Here is a 20,731-nt window from a genome sequence, read left to right on the forward strand (position 1 = left end):
TAAACTGGTTCACCGTCAGGGTAGTATGGTCGTGCACGTTGACATGATTGTCCCCAGGGGAGTGGCGATGAGGGTGGAGGGGGAGGGTGCGTACAAAACCAATGCCACACCTTCCCTTCGTTAGCCGGGGTATTGTTCGGGTCAAAACGGTCCATCACTTCCTCGAAGGTCCATCCCCGGGCTCGATGAGCGAGCACGTAGAGGCAGTACACACCACACATAGAGCTAAACCAAGCCTGCACGGGATGAAGGTTCCACCTCTGAAGCCGCCATCCTGAAACCGCCATGGCCGCCTGAAAATCCGGGTGCTGGTGGGAGGGGTCGAGGCCGTAGCTGTCAAAGTACTGCACAATGCCCGGGGAGGGTCGGTACAGACACACCCAGTGCTTCCCCGGGCGATCGCTGGGGTCGGTGTTGACGATGTAGGCTTTGGGAAACTCACTCTGTACTGCCTGTTCCTGTTCACTGAGAATCTCCGATGAGAACTCGTCCCTGGCAAATGTACCCTGATACAGGGACCGGAGGACGGGGTCGCCCTGAACGAACTGGTTCACGTCACGCGTGGTCAATACAGTATCGTCCATGATTAAACCGTCGGGTCGTTCCTGGTCTGAGAGGAGAATCACAGGACATATCTGTACCAGAGTGGACTTCAAGTAGTGGGAATTGACATGATATACCGACACAACACACAGTCGGACAAACACCTGGTTAATCCTATTTATGATAAAGTGTAGTTCATTTCTATAAACACCATCTACACATAAGATGTCTCCAGATCAACCATGTAAACATACAAGTTCTATTATGAAGCATGTCGTGAACTGCCTGACCGCTGAAAGGCACCGACACTATAATCCGTAGGTACCTATTGTGATAGAAGTTGTTGGGGGTGTTCTGCTGAGCACGAATAGCTGTGTCTTGTGTCTTGATTTATATAGCGCGTCTGTGCCACCCACCTCGAGTACTTGCAGGGCGGTGGGGTAGCCTAGCGGTTAAAGCGTTGGCTCGTCAGACCGAAGACCGAGTTCGATTCCCCACATGGGTAAAATTCGTGAAGCCCATTTTCCGGTGTTCCCGCCGTGATATTGCTGGAATATTGCTAAAAGCGGCGTAAAACCATACTCACTCACTCGCCTCGAGTACTTGCAACAATGGGTGTCATTTCTTACCGCCCAGGAACGGACAATTCACATGGTGTTCCCGCTCGCCCTGAAACACGGCTTAAATTGGGTGTCTTCTCAGTCAAGAGACTTTATTCGATATATGCCTCAGTTCACCCAGCAGTGAATGGGTACCTGGAAGGATAAGGTGATCACGTGACTGTAAACTCGCCTCATACAGCAGCTTGGGTCGTACACTCCGACTGACGGTCTAGATCAGTAAAGGCATTGTGAAGGGCTTTTAACTATGGCAGAACTAGTGTAGAAGTAAAAGGACACAACAAACAAACCCTACCCAATCCACACCTTTCATTGAAAGGGGGGCTAGGGTCGCCCAGTCGTCTAATTTGCCGCGATTCGTTGTGCAGAGTTGCGTCCCTTGGGCACGCCAGAAACCTATGATTGTGGATTCGGAGCCCGGTGGCCCCGATTATGTTTGTAGGTTTGTCAGCACCATACCCGTGCTCGTGGGTTTTACCGAAGTGGTAAATGTCTGAGACATGCATCACTTCGGGCTTTCCTCCCACATTAAGCTGACACGCCGTGATATAACTGGAATACTGTTTACAGCGGCGTTAAACCCAACTCACTTACTCACTCACTTTCCTTGAAAAACACAACTAAATGCAACCAAACACTGTTCGCTAAACCAGAGCCTATGAGGCTAACATAAACTCTTTCATAGGCTCGCTGGTTAAACTAAGACATACAATAGGTATAAAGACACCCTGGTTAAACAAGAGCACCTGAGTGGCATATTCGGCCAAAATACGTCGAAAGAAAGTACTTGTTGTTACCCTGCCTGCGCTCGGCATTAAGGGAATATCACAAGGACTGGTCGAGGCACACACAGAGGACGCTTTATAAGTGCAATAATCTTGAACGCGACGTAAAACCGCCGAGTCACCTCACTTCATATGTTGCGTAATTCACAGACGGGCGTTCCGAGATAGAACAGGTCCTCCGTACCCCGTGCGTGTTGTGTGAGGATTACGTGGTTATTACATTCCTCGACCTGGCCCTGGCGATTGTGTGGCAGCATGCCCCGACAGGCTGGGTCCTTGCTCGTGCTTTCAACCTGTCTACTGTGGCAAATGATTGATTCGAATCCTACTGAATGGTTCTTTCAACTCAAACTGACTGATCCAATCAACTCTGAATACATCATTAATTCAACTCTTATTAATTGGTTCATTTAACTCTTACACACAATATCTAATTGATTCATTCAACTTTAGTACATCATTGATTCAACTCTTACGAAATGATTCATTCAGCTCTTACTAATTAAATGATTCATTCAACTCTTACTTAATGATTCATTCAACTCTTACTAATTAAATGATTCATTCAACTCTTGCTAATTGAATGATTCATTCAACACTTACTAAATGATTCATTCAACTCTTACTTAATGATTCATTGATCTCTTACTAATGAAATAATTTTAAAACTTACTAAATGATTAATTCAACACTTACTAAATGATTAATTCAACCCTTACTTAATGATTCATTCAACTCTTACTAAACGGTTTATTCCTACTCTTACACAAAATATGTAAATGATTCGTTAAACACTTACCAAATGATTCATTCAACTTTTGCTATGTGATTCATACAACTCTTTCTAAAGTATTTCTTCAAAACATACGAAATAATGAGTGAGTGAGTGTGGTTTTACGCCGCTTTTAGCAATATCACGGCGGGGGACACCAGAAAAAGGCTTCACACATTGTACCCATGTCGGGAATCGAACCCGGGTCTTTGCGTGACGAGCGAACGCTTTAGCCACTAGGCTACCCGACCGCCCTACGAAATAAGGACAATTGAATTAATACAGTCAGTGGATGTTATTAGTTAAAGATCATGGAAGACCTTGTCGAATGTGTTTGACCATGATTACGTGTATCAATTATTCAAGTTATCGACTATTACAAAGTATTCTGGTAAATGTTCTTGCAAGTTTATATTCAAAAGTTCCACGTTATTAAACGCGAATGCTTTTTACACTTCTCTTTCCGACTCAACGATTTCATTTAAAAACAAACATTGCTCTGACATTTGACTTGGATAATATCGATTACTTTGATAAAAGTCAGACAACTTTGAATTTATCGGACGAAATGGCTTGTTCTGTATCACTTCGCAATTTCGATTGGTCAGCCATACGGTTTGATTGACATGTGGTGATAGGTTAATGATTATATGCATGTATACTTGTCAACCGTACTCTGTACTTGATAACGATGTTAGAACCTACACCGAAACGACGCTCCTAATTATAATAAATAAGTTGTTCATCCATAAATCTTATCCTTACTTAGTACTCCAACTTCTAATGGCTCTTAAAGAAGGTATATATGATACAGTTAAAACGAATAATCAGTTATTGTGTATAAATCAAATGTTCAGGTATTATATATAACCCTATTCAATAAGGCATTACACATAACACTTGAAAGTTTGCCTCATGTTATAGACAATAATTGAAATTAAATAAATAGGAATAGAATTCAAACATCAAACATGAATGTGTGGCCTTGCCATGAACACCGACAAGGTCAGGCCACAGCTGTTCCCCTCTGCCGTGACCAAGTCTGTGAATGTATAACCATTGTCGCTGTAGTGTGAGTGAGTTGGGTTTAATGACGCTTTTTAACATTATTCCAGTTATATCACGGCGTGTCAGCTTAATGTGGGAGGAAAGCCCGAAGTGATGCAGGTCTAAGACGTTTACCACTTCGGTGAAACCCACGAGCACGGGTATGGTGCTGACAAACCTAGAAACATAATCGGGGCGAACCGGGATTCGAACCCTCAATCATACTTAGGTTTCTGGCGTGCCCAAGGGGCGCAACTCTGCACAGGGAATCGCGGCGCCTTAGACGACTGGGCGATTACTCGATTATTTCCAGACCGCCGTCATACAGCTGGAATATTGCTGAGTGCGGCGTTAAACAACAAACCAACCAACCACCCTTATCACAACCTTAAGGAAAGCTGTAGGCACGCCCTTACACGTTACATGTTGTTATATTAAATGCAACACCACCTTTTCCAAATCGGTCTTCGCTCTGTACAATTTTATAATTTGAATTATTCACCTGTTATAACAATTAAGGCTCTCTGTCTTCATTTAATCATTTATTTCTGTCAGTCGAGGTCTACACATGTACCACATGTGGTGTCTCCTTAGGCAGGTGACTTTGTTCGAAATGTGCCTCTGCTCACCCAGCAGTGAGTGGGTACCCGGTAGGATGAGATGGTAATGTGACTGTTAACCTTCTAGCGCCTCACAGGCAGCTTGGGTTGTATACTCCCCAGGGAGGTGAGAATGAAAATCGAATGCTCACTGATCCATTGACCGGGGTAATAATAGTGTAGCGCTATGAGCATTCACTTGGTGAATGGAATCTGGCGCATTATAAATGCACTTATTATTGTTATTGTTATTATTATTCTAGGTTCTAGTTCGCCTGCTTTGTGCACAATGAATAGAGTAGCACAATAGTGAAAGAAATGTGTCTCTTTCTTTCGGTGTGTAGCTGGGAAAACGGCATGGGGTCGCATTAACATATTTACCCGAAGGAATGGGTGAAAGCGACCGTGTGACTGTAAACCTGTTTTTCGTGATAGTCCATTTAGCCGAATTCTATTACCCCTTAACACGAAGGACTCTGTGTGAAAGGGTAACAGCTTTGTATATCTGTCACGAGTGTTACGCGTCAGTTGAACCCACTGACCTAGATATACTTTGAATTTAATAATGACAGTTACACCTTTTGGATATCCAACACGGCTCCTTACGCCAGCAGTCTAAAGTTTTGATAAAATAATGAAATTTTATGACTTCTTAATACCAAACACCACTCTCTACCACAGGAATCTGAAGTTATGATGGAAGTGTATGCCTTCTTAATACAAAACACCCCTCTCTACCACAGGAATCTGAAGTAATGATTAAAATAATGGAAGTGCATGCCTTCTTAATACCAAACACCCCTCTCTACCACAGGACTCTGAAGTTATGATTAAAATATTGGAAGTGCATGCCTTCTTAATACCAAACACCAATCTCTACCACAGGACTCTGAAGTTATGATAATGAAGTGTATGCCTTCTTAATACCAAACACCACTCAATACTACAGGAATCTGAAGTTATGATTAAAATAATGGAAGTGCATGCCTTCTTAATACGAAACACCACTCTCTACCACAGGAATCTGAAGTTATGATAATGAAAGTGTATGACTTCTTAATACCAAACACCCCTCTCTACCACAGGAATCTGAAGTTATGATTAAAATAATTGAAGTGCATGCCTTCTTATTACAAAAACGCCAATCTCTACCACAGGAATCCGAAGTTATGATTAACATAATAGAAGTGCATGTCTTCTTAATACCAAACACCCCTCTCTGCCACAGGAATCTGAAGTTATGATTAAAATAATGAAAGTGTATGCCTTCTTAATACCAAACACCCCTCTTTTCCACAGGAATCTGAAGTTATGATAATGAAAGTGTATGCCTTCTTAATACCAAACATCCCTCTCTACTACAGGATTCTGAAGTTATGATTAAAATAATGGAAGTGCATGCCTTCTTATTACTAAACACCAATCTCTACCACAGGAATCTGAAGTTATGATTAAAATAATGGAAGTGCATGCCTTCTTAATACCAAACACCCCTCTCTGCCACAGGAATCTGAAGTTATGATTAAAAAAATCGAAGTGTATGCCTTCTTAATACCAAACACCACTCTCTACCACAGGAATCTGAAGTTATGATTAAAATAATGGAAGCGTATGCCTTCTTAATACCAAACACCACTCTCTACAATAGGACTCTTAGGTTATGATTATGAAAGTGTATGCCTTCTTAATACCAAACACCCCTCTCTACCACAGGACTCTGAAGTTATGATTGAAATAATGAAAGTGTATGCCTTCTTAATACCAAACAACTATCTCTACCAAAGGACTCTGAAGTTTTGGTAATGAATGTATATGCCTTCTTAAAACCAAACACCCCTCTCTACCACAGGAATCTGAAGTTTTGGTAATGAATGTATATGCCTTCTTAAAACCAAACACCAATCTCTACCACATGACTCTGAAGTTATGATAATGAAAGTGTATGCCTTCTTAATACCAAACACCACTCTCTACCACAGGAATCTGAAGTTATGGTAATGAATGTATATGCCTTCTTAAAACCAAATACCATAGAACATAGAACGAACTCCGATCAAACCCATTACATTGTGTATCATACCCCCATCCACCCCATCAATTGAAAATGTTGACATTCCCAAGGAGACCCTTCAGTCAAACGAGCCCCACTCTGCAGTGATTCAACACTACATCACGACATTAGTATGTCAACACGTTGCCAGTTTTCAACCTATCTTGTTTATATTTACGGTTCCTTTTCAGAGAAAGATAGTGTGATTAGGATCGTTATTTGGTGTCTTGAGCTGCACATTCCCGATATGTCAAATTTCTCTGTACGACGTCAGGTCAGACACAAACACTTACCTTTTATGAACAATGTGTGAATGGAAGAGGTCACCGGTAGGGCAGGACATGCTTAACCTTTTCGAAAACACTTGCTGTCATCGCCAATTTTCAGTGATCCATTCATATAATTTCCATAGCTATTTTGCCTTTTACGCCCAATGGAGACTGTTCCGGCAGAAAATCGAGACTGACTATTCTCTGGACTTTGGAATTTTGTTGGATGCAAAAATGAACACGTATTAGGTGTCACCAGTGGACATTTGTACATGTCCGAGAAATGTTTGTTGTTAGGAGTTGTGTGTGCACAGGAGTGATCGCAACACTGAATCACACACCAACGGACCTTGTATGCTCACTCTAGTCCAGCTGAAACTGGTGTGGTATTTCAGTCATTACAGAGAACGCTTCTACCCCAAACGGACCCGTGAAGATTCCGGGGTAGAATAGGTCTTAAACAAACCATGCTTGCCATAAAAGGTGACTTTGCTTGTCGTCAAATGCGACTAACGGGATCGGGTGGTCAGGCTCCCTGTCTTGGTTGATACATGTCATCGATCCCAATTGCGTGGATCGATGCTCATGATATTAATCACTGGATTGTCTGGTCCAGACTCGATTATTTACAGACCGCCGTCATATAGCTGGAATATTGCTGATTGCGGCGTTAAACAACAACGTAAAACATATATTTTATATATCAACCAGTGATTTTTGTGCGTTGTCATTCTTTTAAAATGGTGATATTTAATACATTTATATATCTGTCTTAACTTCAAATCTTCCATAACGTTGTGTATATTATGTCTCCTAACCCCTAAAAGAGTGGTTCGATACAATTTTAACGCAATAGTTTTATGTGTATATTATTTCATGTTTATTGTAACGAGGTGAGACTTCAAAAAACAATTTGTCTGTCCGTCCCATAAGACAGGTCCAGTTGACAGACACAACAACGTATTGATGAACAATTGATTGACCTGACTTTGCAGGATACACTCACCTTTTCGCGAACTCCTATCATTATAATGTTGAATGTGATTCATGGACATGTATAGAAGGATTATACAATGCACAATTATCGGAAAATAAAATGCAAATTGATCTGGGTTTCGGTCTATTTCAGGAACCTGTAAGTGAAACGTTGACATCGTTTGTTGTTATTTGATCAAAACAATAAACACCCTGTCTACTGCCGACACCTATATTATTTTAGTATTAGCGTATGTACACTTTGGTGGTTCAAGGGAGACAATTCAGTTTGTGTTATCCGGGAAGAGCCCGATCATTGAGACGACCTCGTTGGTTAATATATGAAGACTTACTCATTTCAATAGATATTAGATTATGATGTGAAGTTGCGTGAACCGACGCTCATGAACGGATCACATGTGACGTCATAGATCCATGACTCGAGATGCACCATTTGTCTCGTGCAGGATTAGGGTGTGAAGTTTGGAAATCACAAGCAGCATATCCTGATAAGAATAAAGTCACTCTGTGGAAACAACTTGACTTATTGTTAGTTTTGTACTTAAGTGGAACTCACTGGAAACATCTCTTCTTAACATACATACTTCTTTATATGTTTCAATGGTTCGTGTTTCTTTGGGTGGTATATTTCCTTATATAGGGTCTGACATTTTGTTCTGGTGCGTTTTATCTGGATAATATTTAGGTATATATATATATAGGTTTAAACTACTGTCAGCTTCAACAGTGACATACGTTGTTGCCATAGTTGCTATTATTCAAATGTATTTCATTGACAAAATAAATATATACACCCTTTAAAAAAAAGAAACGCACAGGTAGTAGGTAGTTAATTGAACCTGACTACACAATAAATCCGGTATATGAATTGGATATATGTCATTGGAAAATGTTGGTGGCCTGATATTCGACAAACGGTACGTCAAAACGCAGCTATTGTCGATTTACAATGTCTAAAACGGCATTGTTTTCACACTTGTAAAAAAAATGTCATGGAGGAAAACAGTAAAGCAAAATGCACGTGCAAGTTATGGCATTCGTAACTCGTGGTAGTGGCTATAAAAAGGCAAGCATAAGCCAATAATTTGCCATTCAATTGTCAACATTTTTCAAGTTCGAAAATGCCGAGACTCAGCGCTTTAGGACGAATCCAAAGTTTTCTGTTGCAAGCCACTTCAACGTCCACCACAGCAGCATTTGCCGCCTTTGTGACCGATACACACAGTTTCATTCCACTGCAGACCATCCGAGAACCGGCCGACCAAGAGTTACCACGCCTGCATAGGATCGCCACATTCGACCTGAGTCATCGCAATGCCACAGCTACGGAGACTGCAGGACGATTCCCTGGTTTGAGGAGGATATCGGACCAGACTGTCAGGAATCATCTTCGCGAGGCTGGAATCCGACCCAGAAGACCAGTTATCGTCCCTGTTTTGCAACAGATCCATAGACAGCGACGCTTGCGTTGGTGCCATACCTTTCAGCCTTGGAATTTGAGAAACTGGAGACGAGTGTGGTTTAGCGATGAATCACGATTTCTTCTTCACCGTCGAGATTGAAGACATCGTGTTTATCGTCGTCGAAATGAGCGTTTTGCCCCACGTTGTGTACGTGAACTCGACAAATTCGGTGGCGGTAGTGTCATGGTGTGGGGGGGGCATATCCTGGGGGCCTGGTGTTCCTGGCGTCGGCTAGGATCAACATTCTGTTTGGGGGCCGACATGTATCAACACTCTGTTCGAGCGGGGTTTAGTTAGTGCTCCAAGACATATGCATTGGTGGGTGAGTGAGTGAGTAAGCGAGCGATCCGCTTTTAGCAATATTCTAGCAATAACACAGTTATCCAAAATATTACATTTGTTACATGTTATGCCTGAGTTTTGTATGTAAAATATTTTTGCCCTCACATTTCCTATCAGATAAAAACGAGGTACATTGTTTTATTTCTGTATAAATATTTGCTATTGTTTGTTGTATGTGCTGCAGCACTTACTTCTCGCCCCACGTGGCTGGTTTTTGCTTGGGTTTCTTTGGGTTTATATTGGCTAGCTGGGCGCCGGGTGTAAACTACTTCCACGTGGACGGCGAAAACGACGTGGATGGGGATGAGGATGGGGCTGATCCTTAGAACCTTGATGAAGCGTCTACTGATGCGGAAGGTGAAACATAAACTATAGACATTGCTCTGGGTGGAACATGCTGAGAACTTATTTATTCCGCGAGAATGAACAAGAAATAACGACCTCTGTTTTGTTGATACTTGCCGCTCTTCATCTTCCTGATGGCATAAAGATGTACATGTAAGGAAAAGAATTTATGGATATCAACTTCTTTATTATGAAGAACACAACGTTTCGGAGTATATGCTTACTCCTTCGCCAGGTGAATGAATGATATGAGGCTCTCCATAAATTCTCTTCCTTATGTGTATCACTTCTAAATGCATTTCAAAGACATCGTATACAACATTGGTATCATTTGAATATCTTAATTCAATTTTAATACAGTAATATCTTATCAGATTTTATAATTATGTTGTCTTAGTTTCCATCTACGGAACAAACACCGAACCTCCTTGCCACATTTGGACATATAGACCGTAACGCCAGAGACATTTATATACTTTAAATATACAGTGGAATTTCTTGTTAGATTTTTGTAACTGCGTCTTATTAGTTTCCATCAAAGAAAAACTATAAGTATATAGTTTATTATTTATATTTCAGTTTCCTTTTTGGTCCGTCGAATCCGTAAACTTCGAAAATTTGACAACCTGACGCATTAATCAAGGTGTCTTCAATGCAATATTACCCATGACTGCATTCTGTCAAAAACAATCTCATTAAAAGCAGATCTTATACTCTTGTCTGCGCGTGAAGATTTGAGTATACCTTCACAAAGGAAAGTTTAGCCATCCAATCTGAAGGTAGGAAACATGAGATCTTGAATCAGCCAATTTCTAAAAGGATTCGATTTAGATATTTCGGTTTTTAACAAAAGAAAATGCACACAGTACAAGTGTACCCTCCATAGTCAACAATGTGTAGGGGGTCATTCAGATACGACAGGGTGAATAGCACATCTACAACATATTGACGCGGCCTTTTTCATTTGCATTGGGAACAAGCCGATTAACTATATTTTCAAGATACAGAAATCAGATATGCAGGCCTATATGCATCGCTCATTCGTACCGCGAGTTTAGAAACATCGGCATAGAAATAGGGATTGGGTGATCAGGTTCTATGACTTGGTTGATTGTGAGTCATATCTGCCGTTACATGACAGTCGTGATTGTCTGCTGTCTTAACACCGCACTCAGCAATATTCGAGCTATATGACAGCGGCCTGTAAATAATCGAGTCTGGACCACACAATCCAGTGATTAAAAACATCATGAGCCTCGATCTACGCAATTGGATTACGATGACATGCATCAACCAAGTCAGCGAGCCTGACCCCGGTCCCGTTATTCGCTTCGTACGACAAGCATGAGTTTTTGAAGATCTATTCTAACCCGGATCTTCACGGGTTCCGCCGTGATTATGTCACCGGATATAAACAAATAAGACGCAAATTATTCCCATAATCAGAAGAAAACTCTGTTAAAAACAGTGGCCATTTACGATTTTATAACCATGTGTTTATGAATCACTATCGAATAGTGATGATACCAGGTGTTCGCGAAAAGGTGAGCATATCTTACCCCACCGTGCCACGTCACAAACACATGCAAAGGCAAGTTAAGTGTTCACCTTACAAAAATAAGGGGACATATGGTACAAGTCAAAACAGAATTGTATGATTCTATTTGATGCTTCAAACTTGAAAATGTACTCCACTTGTCTACCATAAACATTTTTTAAGTTTTGATGCAGCTCTGACCAAGCAACCTTCAAACAAGCAAGAGTCAATCATACAAGTGTGAACACCTGAAGGAAAACAAAACAAAACAAATGCTTGTTGGTAAAGGTCACCGAAACAGTGACCATGTTTAGCACCTTTATTTTGATCACAGTTAGCACATGGTATTTATTGGTCACGTGACTACAATGCCGTCTTCCCATCTTTGATGAAATCGATTTCACGTGACAACTGGCACATGGCGAGTTGGAAGCAACACGTCACTTTCAAGCAATCATCACAAATAGTTCCCTGCAAGAAAACATATTTTAGTTATAAAGAAACTGTTGGTCGCGGGTAAGGAAGTTATTGCTTTTTTTGTTTGCTTTTTAGAACAACTTTGTTCAACTTTTGGATAAAAAAAGATATTATTGAATATGACCAAAAACATTTGGGTAATTATTATAAAAACCGATTCTCTTTTTCACATTTAAAGATTTCATCATTAATATACAGGTTAAAAGAACTACACTTTAAAAAAATTGTATTTGAAACAAAACATTAAAAATGTTATGAATAAGGTACAGGGCTGAAAAGAGTCGCCGAAACACTTCAACCTTAAGTTTCAAGACAATATGACACACTATGACACACTTTGACACACTATGACACTTTGACACTATGACACTTTGACACACTATGACACACTATGACACACTTTGACACACTTTGACACACTATGAGACTATGACACTTTGAAACACTATGACACACTATGAGACTATGACACTTTGAAACACTATGACACACTATGACACACTTTGACACACTATGAGACTATGACACACTTTGACACACTATGACACACTATGACACACTTTGACACACTATGAGACTATGACACACTTTGACACACTATGACACACTATGACACACTATGACACACTTTGACACACTATGACACACTATGACACACTATGAGACTATGACACACTTTGAAACACTATGAAACAATATGACACACTGTGACACACTATGACACACTATGACACACTTTGACACACTATGAGACTATGCCACACTTTGACACACTATGGCACACTATGACACACTATGACACACTTTGACACACTTTGACACACTATGACTCCCGTATTAAATACAGTCAACATTGTTGAACAATATCCAACAATTATGAATAATGAAATCAAGTTCTACGACTTTGCGTTTTCCTTCCACCTGATGACACGCTATGTTACAATACAACACTACTGGGCAAAAGAAAGCTTACCTTTGACAATTGGATTTGACCCCAAAATTACAAACGCTACCATGACTTTCCTAAGAAGAAAACTCTCGGAAACACTGCAAACTTACATGTCCAAAACACAACTATGATACCCGAATCAAATATATCCCTAATAAATAACCATTTCTTGTTTGTTTCATTTTTTAACCACCCAACATGGGTGTATCCTTTTTGTCCGGAGGTTTAGTAACAGTTTCTCAGATCACTATGCTGTGACCGCTGGCTAAGAGTTTCACGCATAACTTATTAAATATACTGTGAAAGTTCAAGTAGAATGAAATATACGCTGTTTCGTCAATAACAAAAAGTTCTTGTCCATACCTGCACTGAGAGAAATATTTCAAGCATGTCCTCGTCAATCCTTCATTTTAATCCTAACATACATGTCTGTATCAATTGCCACGTTATCACTAAAAATGTGAAAAACATGTCATGTCTATGACAGTGTCCGACTACCGAGGTGACACACACCTTCTACACTGTGTAGTATGCTCACGTGATGTCTTACTTCAGTGAGTGAGTGAGTTTGGTATAACGTCGTTTTAACGCATTATTCAAAGCACGGGAGGAAAGCACGAAGTGTTTTCAGGTCTCAGACGTTTACCGCTTTGGTGAAACCCACGAGCACGGGTATGGTGCTGACAAACCTAGAAACATAATCGGGGCGAACCGGGATTCGAACCCAAAATCATAGGTTTCTAGCGTGCCCAATTGACGCAACTCTAGATCTGCATAGCGAATTACGGCGCCTTAGACGACTGGGGCACCCTTGCCCCTTATCTTACTTCAAGAAACAATCACAAATCATCAACTAAATAATCAGTGTATCCACGCTAAATCAAAACAAGTCCATGTAACACATGAGGAACCATTCTGAATTGTACATGATAACTTAAAATAGACTGGAAAAAAGTCCCTGTATCTAACAGGAACTTAGAAATATATACATAAAAACTCCGAGATATGTTTTTCTCTTTCCTGGTGTGTTCCGTTCCGAATGCATTAAAAAAAGACTGGAATGATTATACATTTTGGGGGAACAATGTTCAATTTTACCTGTATGCTTCTTTACCATTACTTAAAATATTGTTTACGTTAGTATATAACAAACCGCAGACCACTCCAGTATATGTCGGATAAAGAAACAGTTCCATTTTTCGTGGCATACGTGTTCAACATAGAGTTCAAATGACCTGATTATGTTCGTTCCTTAATTAATTAAAACTATATAATTGTAAGGTACGGTACTTACAGAGATACGGTGTCTGCCCCTGACGTACGCCCTGAGAGCTATCATCCATCCTGGGACCAACAGCGGCAGACAACAGAACTCCCCTGACTTGCCCGCCAGGTGGCAGGCATAGCAGGCGGGACACATCATCACAGTCACGCCTGACACAACCAAAATAATCATCATACACAACAATAATCATGACGTTTGTTTTACGCCGCATTTAGCAAAATTACAGGTATGTCACGGCGCTCTGTCAATCATCGACTCAACCAGTGGCAAGAAGCAGGCGACGTCCCACGCCGTCAGTCACGGAACATGACCACGCAATGCTTTCTTTCTTTCTTGTTTGACGCCGCACTCAGCAATATTTCAGCTATATATAACGGCGGTCTGTAAATAATCGAGCCTGGACCAGATAAAAAAGTGATGGACATCATGAACATCGATCTACGCAATTGGGATACGATGACATGCATCAACCAAGTCAGCGAGCCACCAGATCCCTTTAGTCGCAGTCATGGTTTGCTGAAGACCTATTGTAACCCGCATCTTTCACGGGTTCCACTCATAGCAATATCGTCGCCTCTGACGACCAGCAATTGGGATGTTGTTTTTCAATAAACATTGAACTTTTCAACGAGTTTCACAGAGATTATTAATTTTGGAGTCCTAGCGTGTTTTCTTGTGTGGGTAGATTCCAGGTTAGAATTGCTCCCAAGAAAACTATGCTTGTCCTAGGGGGCTACTAAATGAGTGAGTGAGTGAGTGAATATGGTTTTACGCCGCTTTTAGCAATATCACAGCAATATCACGGCGGGGGACACCAGAAATGGGCTTCAAACATTGCACCCATGTCGTGAATCGAACCCGGGTCTTCAGCGTGACGAGCGAACGCTTTAACCACTAGGCTACCCGACCGCCCCGGCTACTAAATGGATCGGGGGATCAGGTTGGGTGACTTGGTTGATTGTGTGTCATCGCACCCGGACAGCGTGGATCCTTGCTCTTATCATCAATCACTGGATTGTCTCATTATCGATTATTTACAGGTAAACAGTTACCAGAGGTGTTTGTCATTGTTGAACTCCTAAATAAGAATCATTTTAGGTCTTATGAATATCAGAAATCTCCGAAAACAATATCACAGGTGGTTTCTCAGCGGCCATAACAATTAACGTGCTGAGATTCGAACCGCGGACCTTCCAATCCGAGGTCGAACGCCTTGTCCACGTGATCAGAGAGATTAAACCCCAAGCAGGCCGTTGGGGTAATGATGTCATCGGTTGGAGTAGCTCTGCTGAAACGTGAATCTAGCATGCGATCGTAAAATCCTCATTACTTACAAATGCCGAAGTTATCACAACAACCACAAAGCCCCGAACTCCAGGGTCGGGAAGATTTATCTGACCCAGACCCAGGCTGTGAGTTTACGACCACTGTTGTGTTGCTCTGGTTATTCAGCGTTGGTTGGATCATTGGCATGGCAACCGGTTGTGCCATCGGCATTCCCATTGGTTGGCCATAGTTCGGCATTCCCATTGGCTGGCCTTGGTTCGGCATTCCCACTGGCTGGTTCATCGGCATTCCCATGGGCTGAAAATATATATGTATATACCAGTTGCATTCGTCACCACTTGCCCCTTTCCGTAACCTGCAAGAAGACTCGTCCCCCTATTCATAAATGTTATGTGCGAAAATACGACAAACCAATCAGAATGCGCGTATGATTTCAAGTTGTCTTGCATTTAAAGATATATCCAAGACACAGTTAAATGTCTTCCATCATACTGTATAATTTCGCATGTCCCGATGTGCTTTAAATTGCATCTGAAAAATATAGAATATATGAGGAAAAATATGTGAACCATAACGCAACGAGTTTACAATTGTTTTAGGTACATGTATGTCCGTTTGCGCTAAGACGGAACCCGGTCGCAAAAAAAGCCATGAGGGGTCAAGAGTCGCTATTTGGCTTGTCCCGGAATTGCAAGAGTTGGATCACAAATGACATTTGAAGTCATGGTCAGTTTGTCAACCGGTTTTTAAGATTTTATGAAGACGATTATGATGTTATTGCCGTTGTAGGTTAGAGTAAAGGTTTACGTGATGTCAGCAATATTCCACCTAGTCCACGTGACGTTTACATCGGGCTTGGGCAAACCCCTGAGTGACAGGTAGGGTGTATTAATCAGTCATGTCAGACATTGCACCCACCCGATCCTCAATCACGGTACCTATTCCTCGGCGAAATTATCTCGGAGTAAATCCGGTTTCACATTGGCAATACCTGTGGATGTCCGGGTTAGAATTGATCTTCAGCAACCCATGATTGCAAGAGGCGACTAACGGGATCGGGTCTTCAGACTTGGTTGATGCATGTCATCATATCCCAATTGTGTAGACCGATGCTCGTATGCCAGTCACTGGATTGTCTGGTCCAGACTCGATTATTTACTTGCTTGAATACATGTATTGCAGAGAGCGAGGTTAAACAAACATCTTACTCAAGCGACGTACACACGATCTCGTCACATGACTAAAGTTATTTATTACTGATAGTGATGTATATGAAAAAATCTGGTCTTCAACTTCTTTTGAGTAGTATAAGTTAACGGCCAATAGGAACATTTTTTCGTTCTGCTCGGGGTTTTTTCAAAGCATGTTTACATGCGATGAGACACAAACAAAATCCTTATACTCTCCGCCGATTCCTGGGCGAGACATGATACCCAAAGCTGAAATATAGGGAGAGAAAGTTCTACGAAATATAACGAATTATTACAATGGGCACGATGACTCGCCATCAGCGCCTGGCCGCCTGATCCGTGGGGTATTTCATTCTTAGGCAATATAAATCGTCAACGCCACATAATCAGACTCGATTATCCGCCCAGACAGATTCCATTGGGCATGAAGGGCAAACACCGTGACAATAATGTGAATGGATCACTGAAATTCTGTGAGGGTTTGTTCTTCAAAGCACAACATTCTGCCTACAAACATTTCAAAATAGCAAACCGTGAAACCTACAAGTCTGTCTATCTGTGGGTAATGCATCGTCAATTAAAATGTGGGTCAAAAGATATATATGATAAATACACCTATCGCGAGAAATATGGAATTGTTTCTAAACAAATGTCTAAGGGGGGTCAGGGAGGGCAGTTGCCCCCCTAGATTGTTTTTATAGAAAACATTTTTTTTTTAATCAGGTTGGGGACAAGTGATACTTGTACAAATATTTGCCGCCCCTGTCAAAAAAAGTTAACTACGGCCTTGAACATAAAAAACATTGACAGATACTTCTTCACCAAAACATCCGACGAACAAAACATAATTTGTAATGACATAGACATAATGTTATATATCTATAGGTCCTTTAAAAACGGCTCACCTGGGGTTGAGCGGAGACGTAATTATTTGCCATGTTTCCAACTGTGATCAACTCGCGCGCGCACTGAGGGTCGAACTGGTTGTCAGTGAAGTTGGTCATGTATATATTACTAACGCTCTTGCACGTGCAGCACGGACGATGGCGAGTGGGCAGTAAGTGGTTCTATTGTCTATTGCAAGCGGGGTGAATCAGAAGAAGCGCTTACCTGTAAATGTACAGCCGGGGAAAAGAAAGTATACGTCATGTTTGAGGGTGGCTAAAATTAAACAAACAAGAAATAGATATTTCATGATGATGTATTTGGGTGTCACCGCATAACCCGACTACATTTGGCATTGATGAGACATCCAATTATTTGCAGACTGTTGTCACATCGCTGGAGCATTGCTGGCTGTGACGTAAAACTCACTAAAGGTTAAAGTTAATTAATATTGTTCCACGGATGTGAACGTCATGGTACAGCATAGTCCGTCTTGAAAGCGGTCACGTGTTAAACCCAAGTCTATCGTTAGTCCGTTAAAAAAATTGAATGACGAGGGGCGTTCAATAAGTTTTGCAACTTCAATATAATACCAAGTCGCAGAATATCTTTTGCACTTTTATTTTTCAATATAATCCTCATTCACCTCAATACACTTATTCCATTTGTCCTTTTAATACTACTTTTATAGAAATCCGCAGATTGTCCCTCTAACCACTTACTTACTTAAAAATTTGGAATTTAATGTGCTCTTTACCACATATGCGTATTTCGCGCACGGGCCCTCCAGGCCATTTTGTGTTTGGTCGAAGAGGGTATGTCCGGGGGGTTGGGGGGGGGGGGGGGGGGGGGGGGGGGGGGTGATGGTGGTGGGGACTAAAGGGAGATTGTGTGTTTTTTATAGGTTTAGAATTTTAGGGTTTATTAGTAGTCTGTCTTACAGAGCCTGATACAAATAAATATCAAATACAGACCATGCAGGTCTATAATGTTTGGCAAGTCTAGATTACTGCAGTATCAGGAGAGTGTCACTGGGCTCCCTTTTAATATATTTTTATTAAGATAACTGAACAACTGGGTTTTTTTCTGTACGATATGTTCATTTCAGAGACTAGCTGTTAGTCTAGGTTTATTGGCAGCTTGTTTGTTGTTCTTTTTTTATTAAATGCGGCCAAGTAGGCCTGTTTTGATTAGATATATGCTTAGTGCTTTAAATGTTTGTAAGTCATTTAGGGGGTTTAGTACCGTTGCTAGTGTCATATGATTGTTGCAACTAAGTGTGGATTGGAGTTTTGTTCTGTTCTAACCACGCCTCTGTGGCAGCCTTTATGTCCTCGTCATCCTGGAAGCGTCTTCCACGTAGGGCAGATTTCATTTGCCGGAACAGGAAATAGTCACTGGTGGTAAGTCTGGGCTGTAGGGTGGGTGATTTAACTATTCGAATCCACATTCACAAATGGCGGCCTGTGCAATTCTCGACTAGTTAACCGGAGCATGTAAGGAACTTTATCACAGCGCGTTGTTCATGTTTGCGAGAATCCATAATTGTGACCACCCTTAGGTGAATGAAGCCATCACATCTAACTTATTGTTGTGTCTGGAACTTGTTATGACACGTGTCAACCCGACGTTATGACTAGTGTCACACCTGCCACAAGTTGACATTGTTTGTGTAAACACAAATGCCCAAACTTATTGAACGCCCCTCGTACATACTCACTGCTGTGCAGAGTTGTGTCCCTTGGGTGTGCCTCCTGTGTGCCACCGACCTATGGTCTTGGGTTCGAATCCACGATTGCCTTACTTATGTTTTTCAGCACCGTACCCGCGCTCGTTTGTTTCAACAACACTCACTTCGGCCCTCTTCCCACATGACACTAACAGGCTCTGATATTTGATATAACTGTAATACTGTCCAATGTGGCGATTAACCGAACTCACTCACTCACTCCGACAGTGCTTGGCTTATGTTACTATTTGTGTATATACGACTGTTTCAGCGAAACTATGAATTCATATATTTGTGAATAATATTTATAAGGAGTTGTGAGTTAAAATGTATCTCAAAATGATCCCACCGTTTCAGTGCATAACAGAAATCGTATGATTTTGTTTGTTTGTTTGCTTAACGCCGCACTCTGCAATATTCCAGCTATATGACGGCGGTCTGTAAATAATCGAGTCTGGACCAGACCAAATTACTATTTGTAATTACCACCGCGTGCAAAGAACAACGTGCTTCTGAAGTTAGATTGTGTATCATCCTGTTGACCAGTAGTGGATGGCGGTTTGTGTGAGACAACTATCTTGTGTGGTTTGTGAGCTTTGCAAATATTGAAGTTGTATAATCAAGTTTCGATCACGCAATCAATTGTAAGAGCAACGATGTACACGGTCGGACACGATAATACAATCAGCTAGGTCATACACTTGAACACTATGTTACAAACAGCTGGGTCATACACTGGAACACGATGTTACAAACAGTTAGATCATACACCGGAACACGATGTTACAAGCAGCTAGGTCCTTCACTGGAACACGATGTTACAAGCAGCTAGGTCATGCACTGGAACACGATGTTACAAACAGCTAGGTCATGCACTGGAACACGTTGTTACAAACAGCTAGGTCATACACCGGAACACGATGTTACAAGCAGCTAGGTCATGCACTGGAACACGATGTTACAAACAGCTAGGTCATGCACTGGAACACGATGTTACAAACAGCTAGGTCATACACCGGAACACGATGTTACAAGCAACTAGGTCACACACTGGACTGGAACACGATGTTACATTCAGCTAGGTCATACACTGGAACACGATGTTACATTCAGCTAGGTCATACACCGGAACACGATGTTACAAGCAGCTAGGTCACACACTGGACTGGAACACGATGTTACATTCAGCTAGGTCATACACTGGAACACGATGTTACATTCAGCTAGATCACACACTTAAACACGATGTTACATTCAGCTAGATCACACACTGGAACACGATGTTACAAACAGCTAGGTCACACACTGGAACACGATGTAAAAATCAGCTAGATCACACACTGGAACATGATGTTACAAGCAGCTAGGTCACAAAAGGGAACACGATGTTACAAACAGCTAGGCCAAAACTTGAACATGGTGTTACAAGCAGCTAGGTCACACACTGGAACACGATGTTACAAGCAGCTAGATCATACACTCGAACACGATGTTACAAACAGCTAGGTCACACACTGGAACACGATGTTACAAACAGCTAGGTCACAAACGGGAACACGAT

At 41.4% G+C, this 20,731-nt stretch overlaps 1 protein-coding gene across 1 annotated transcript; it reads right to left on the reverse strand.

Moving 5' to 3' along the window:
* Positions 1 to 11,651: 11,651 nt before the first annotated feature.
* LOC124116673 (cornifelin-like) lies at positions 11,652 to 17,608 on the reverse strand. The gene is made up of 4 exons (XM_046478102.2): positions 17,462 to 17,608; positions 15,414 to 15,663; positions 14,089 to 14,228; positions 11,652 to 11,839 (listed from the first exon to the last, which is right to left on the reverse strand). Exons 1-4 carry the CDS (start codon positions 17,558 to 17,560, stop codon positions 11,732 to 11,734), a joined length of 597 nt encoding a protein of 198 aa, XP_046334058.1. The 5' UTR covers positions 17,561 to 17,608; the 3' UTR covers positions 11,652 to 11,731.
* Positions 17,609 to 20,731: the final 3,123 nt, after the last annotated feature.

This window comes from Haliotis rufescens, unplaced genomic scaffold (assembly GCF_023055435.1).
Source record: "Haliotis rufescens isolate VD_foot unplaced genomic scaffold, xgHalRufe1.0.p SCAF_5, whole genome shotgun sequence".
Classification (NCBI taxonomy): domain Eukaryota; kingdom Metazoa; phylum Mollusca; class Gastropoda; order Lepetellida; family Haliotidae; genus Haliotis; species Haliotis rufescens.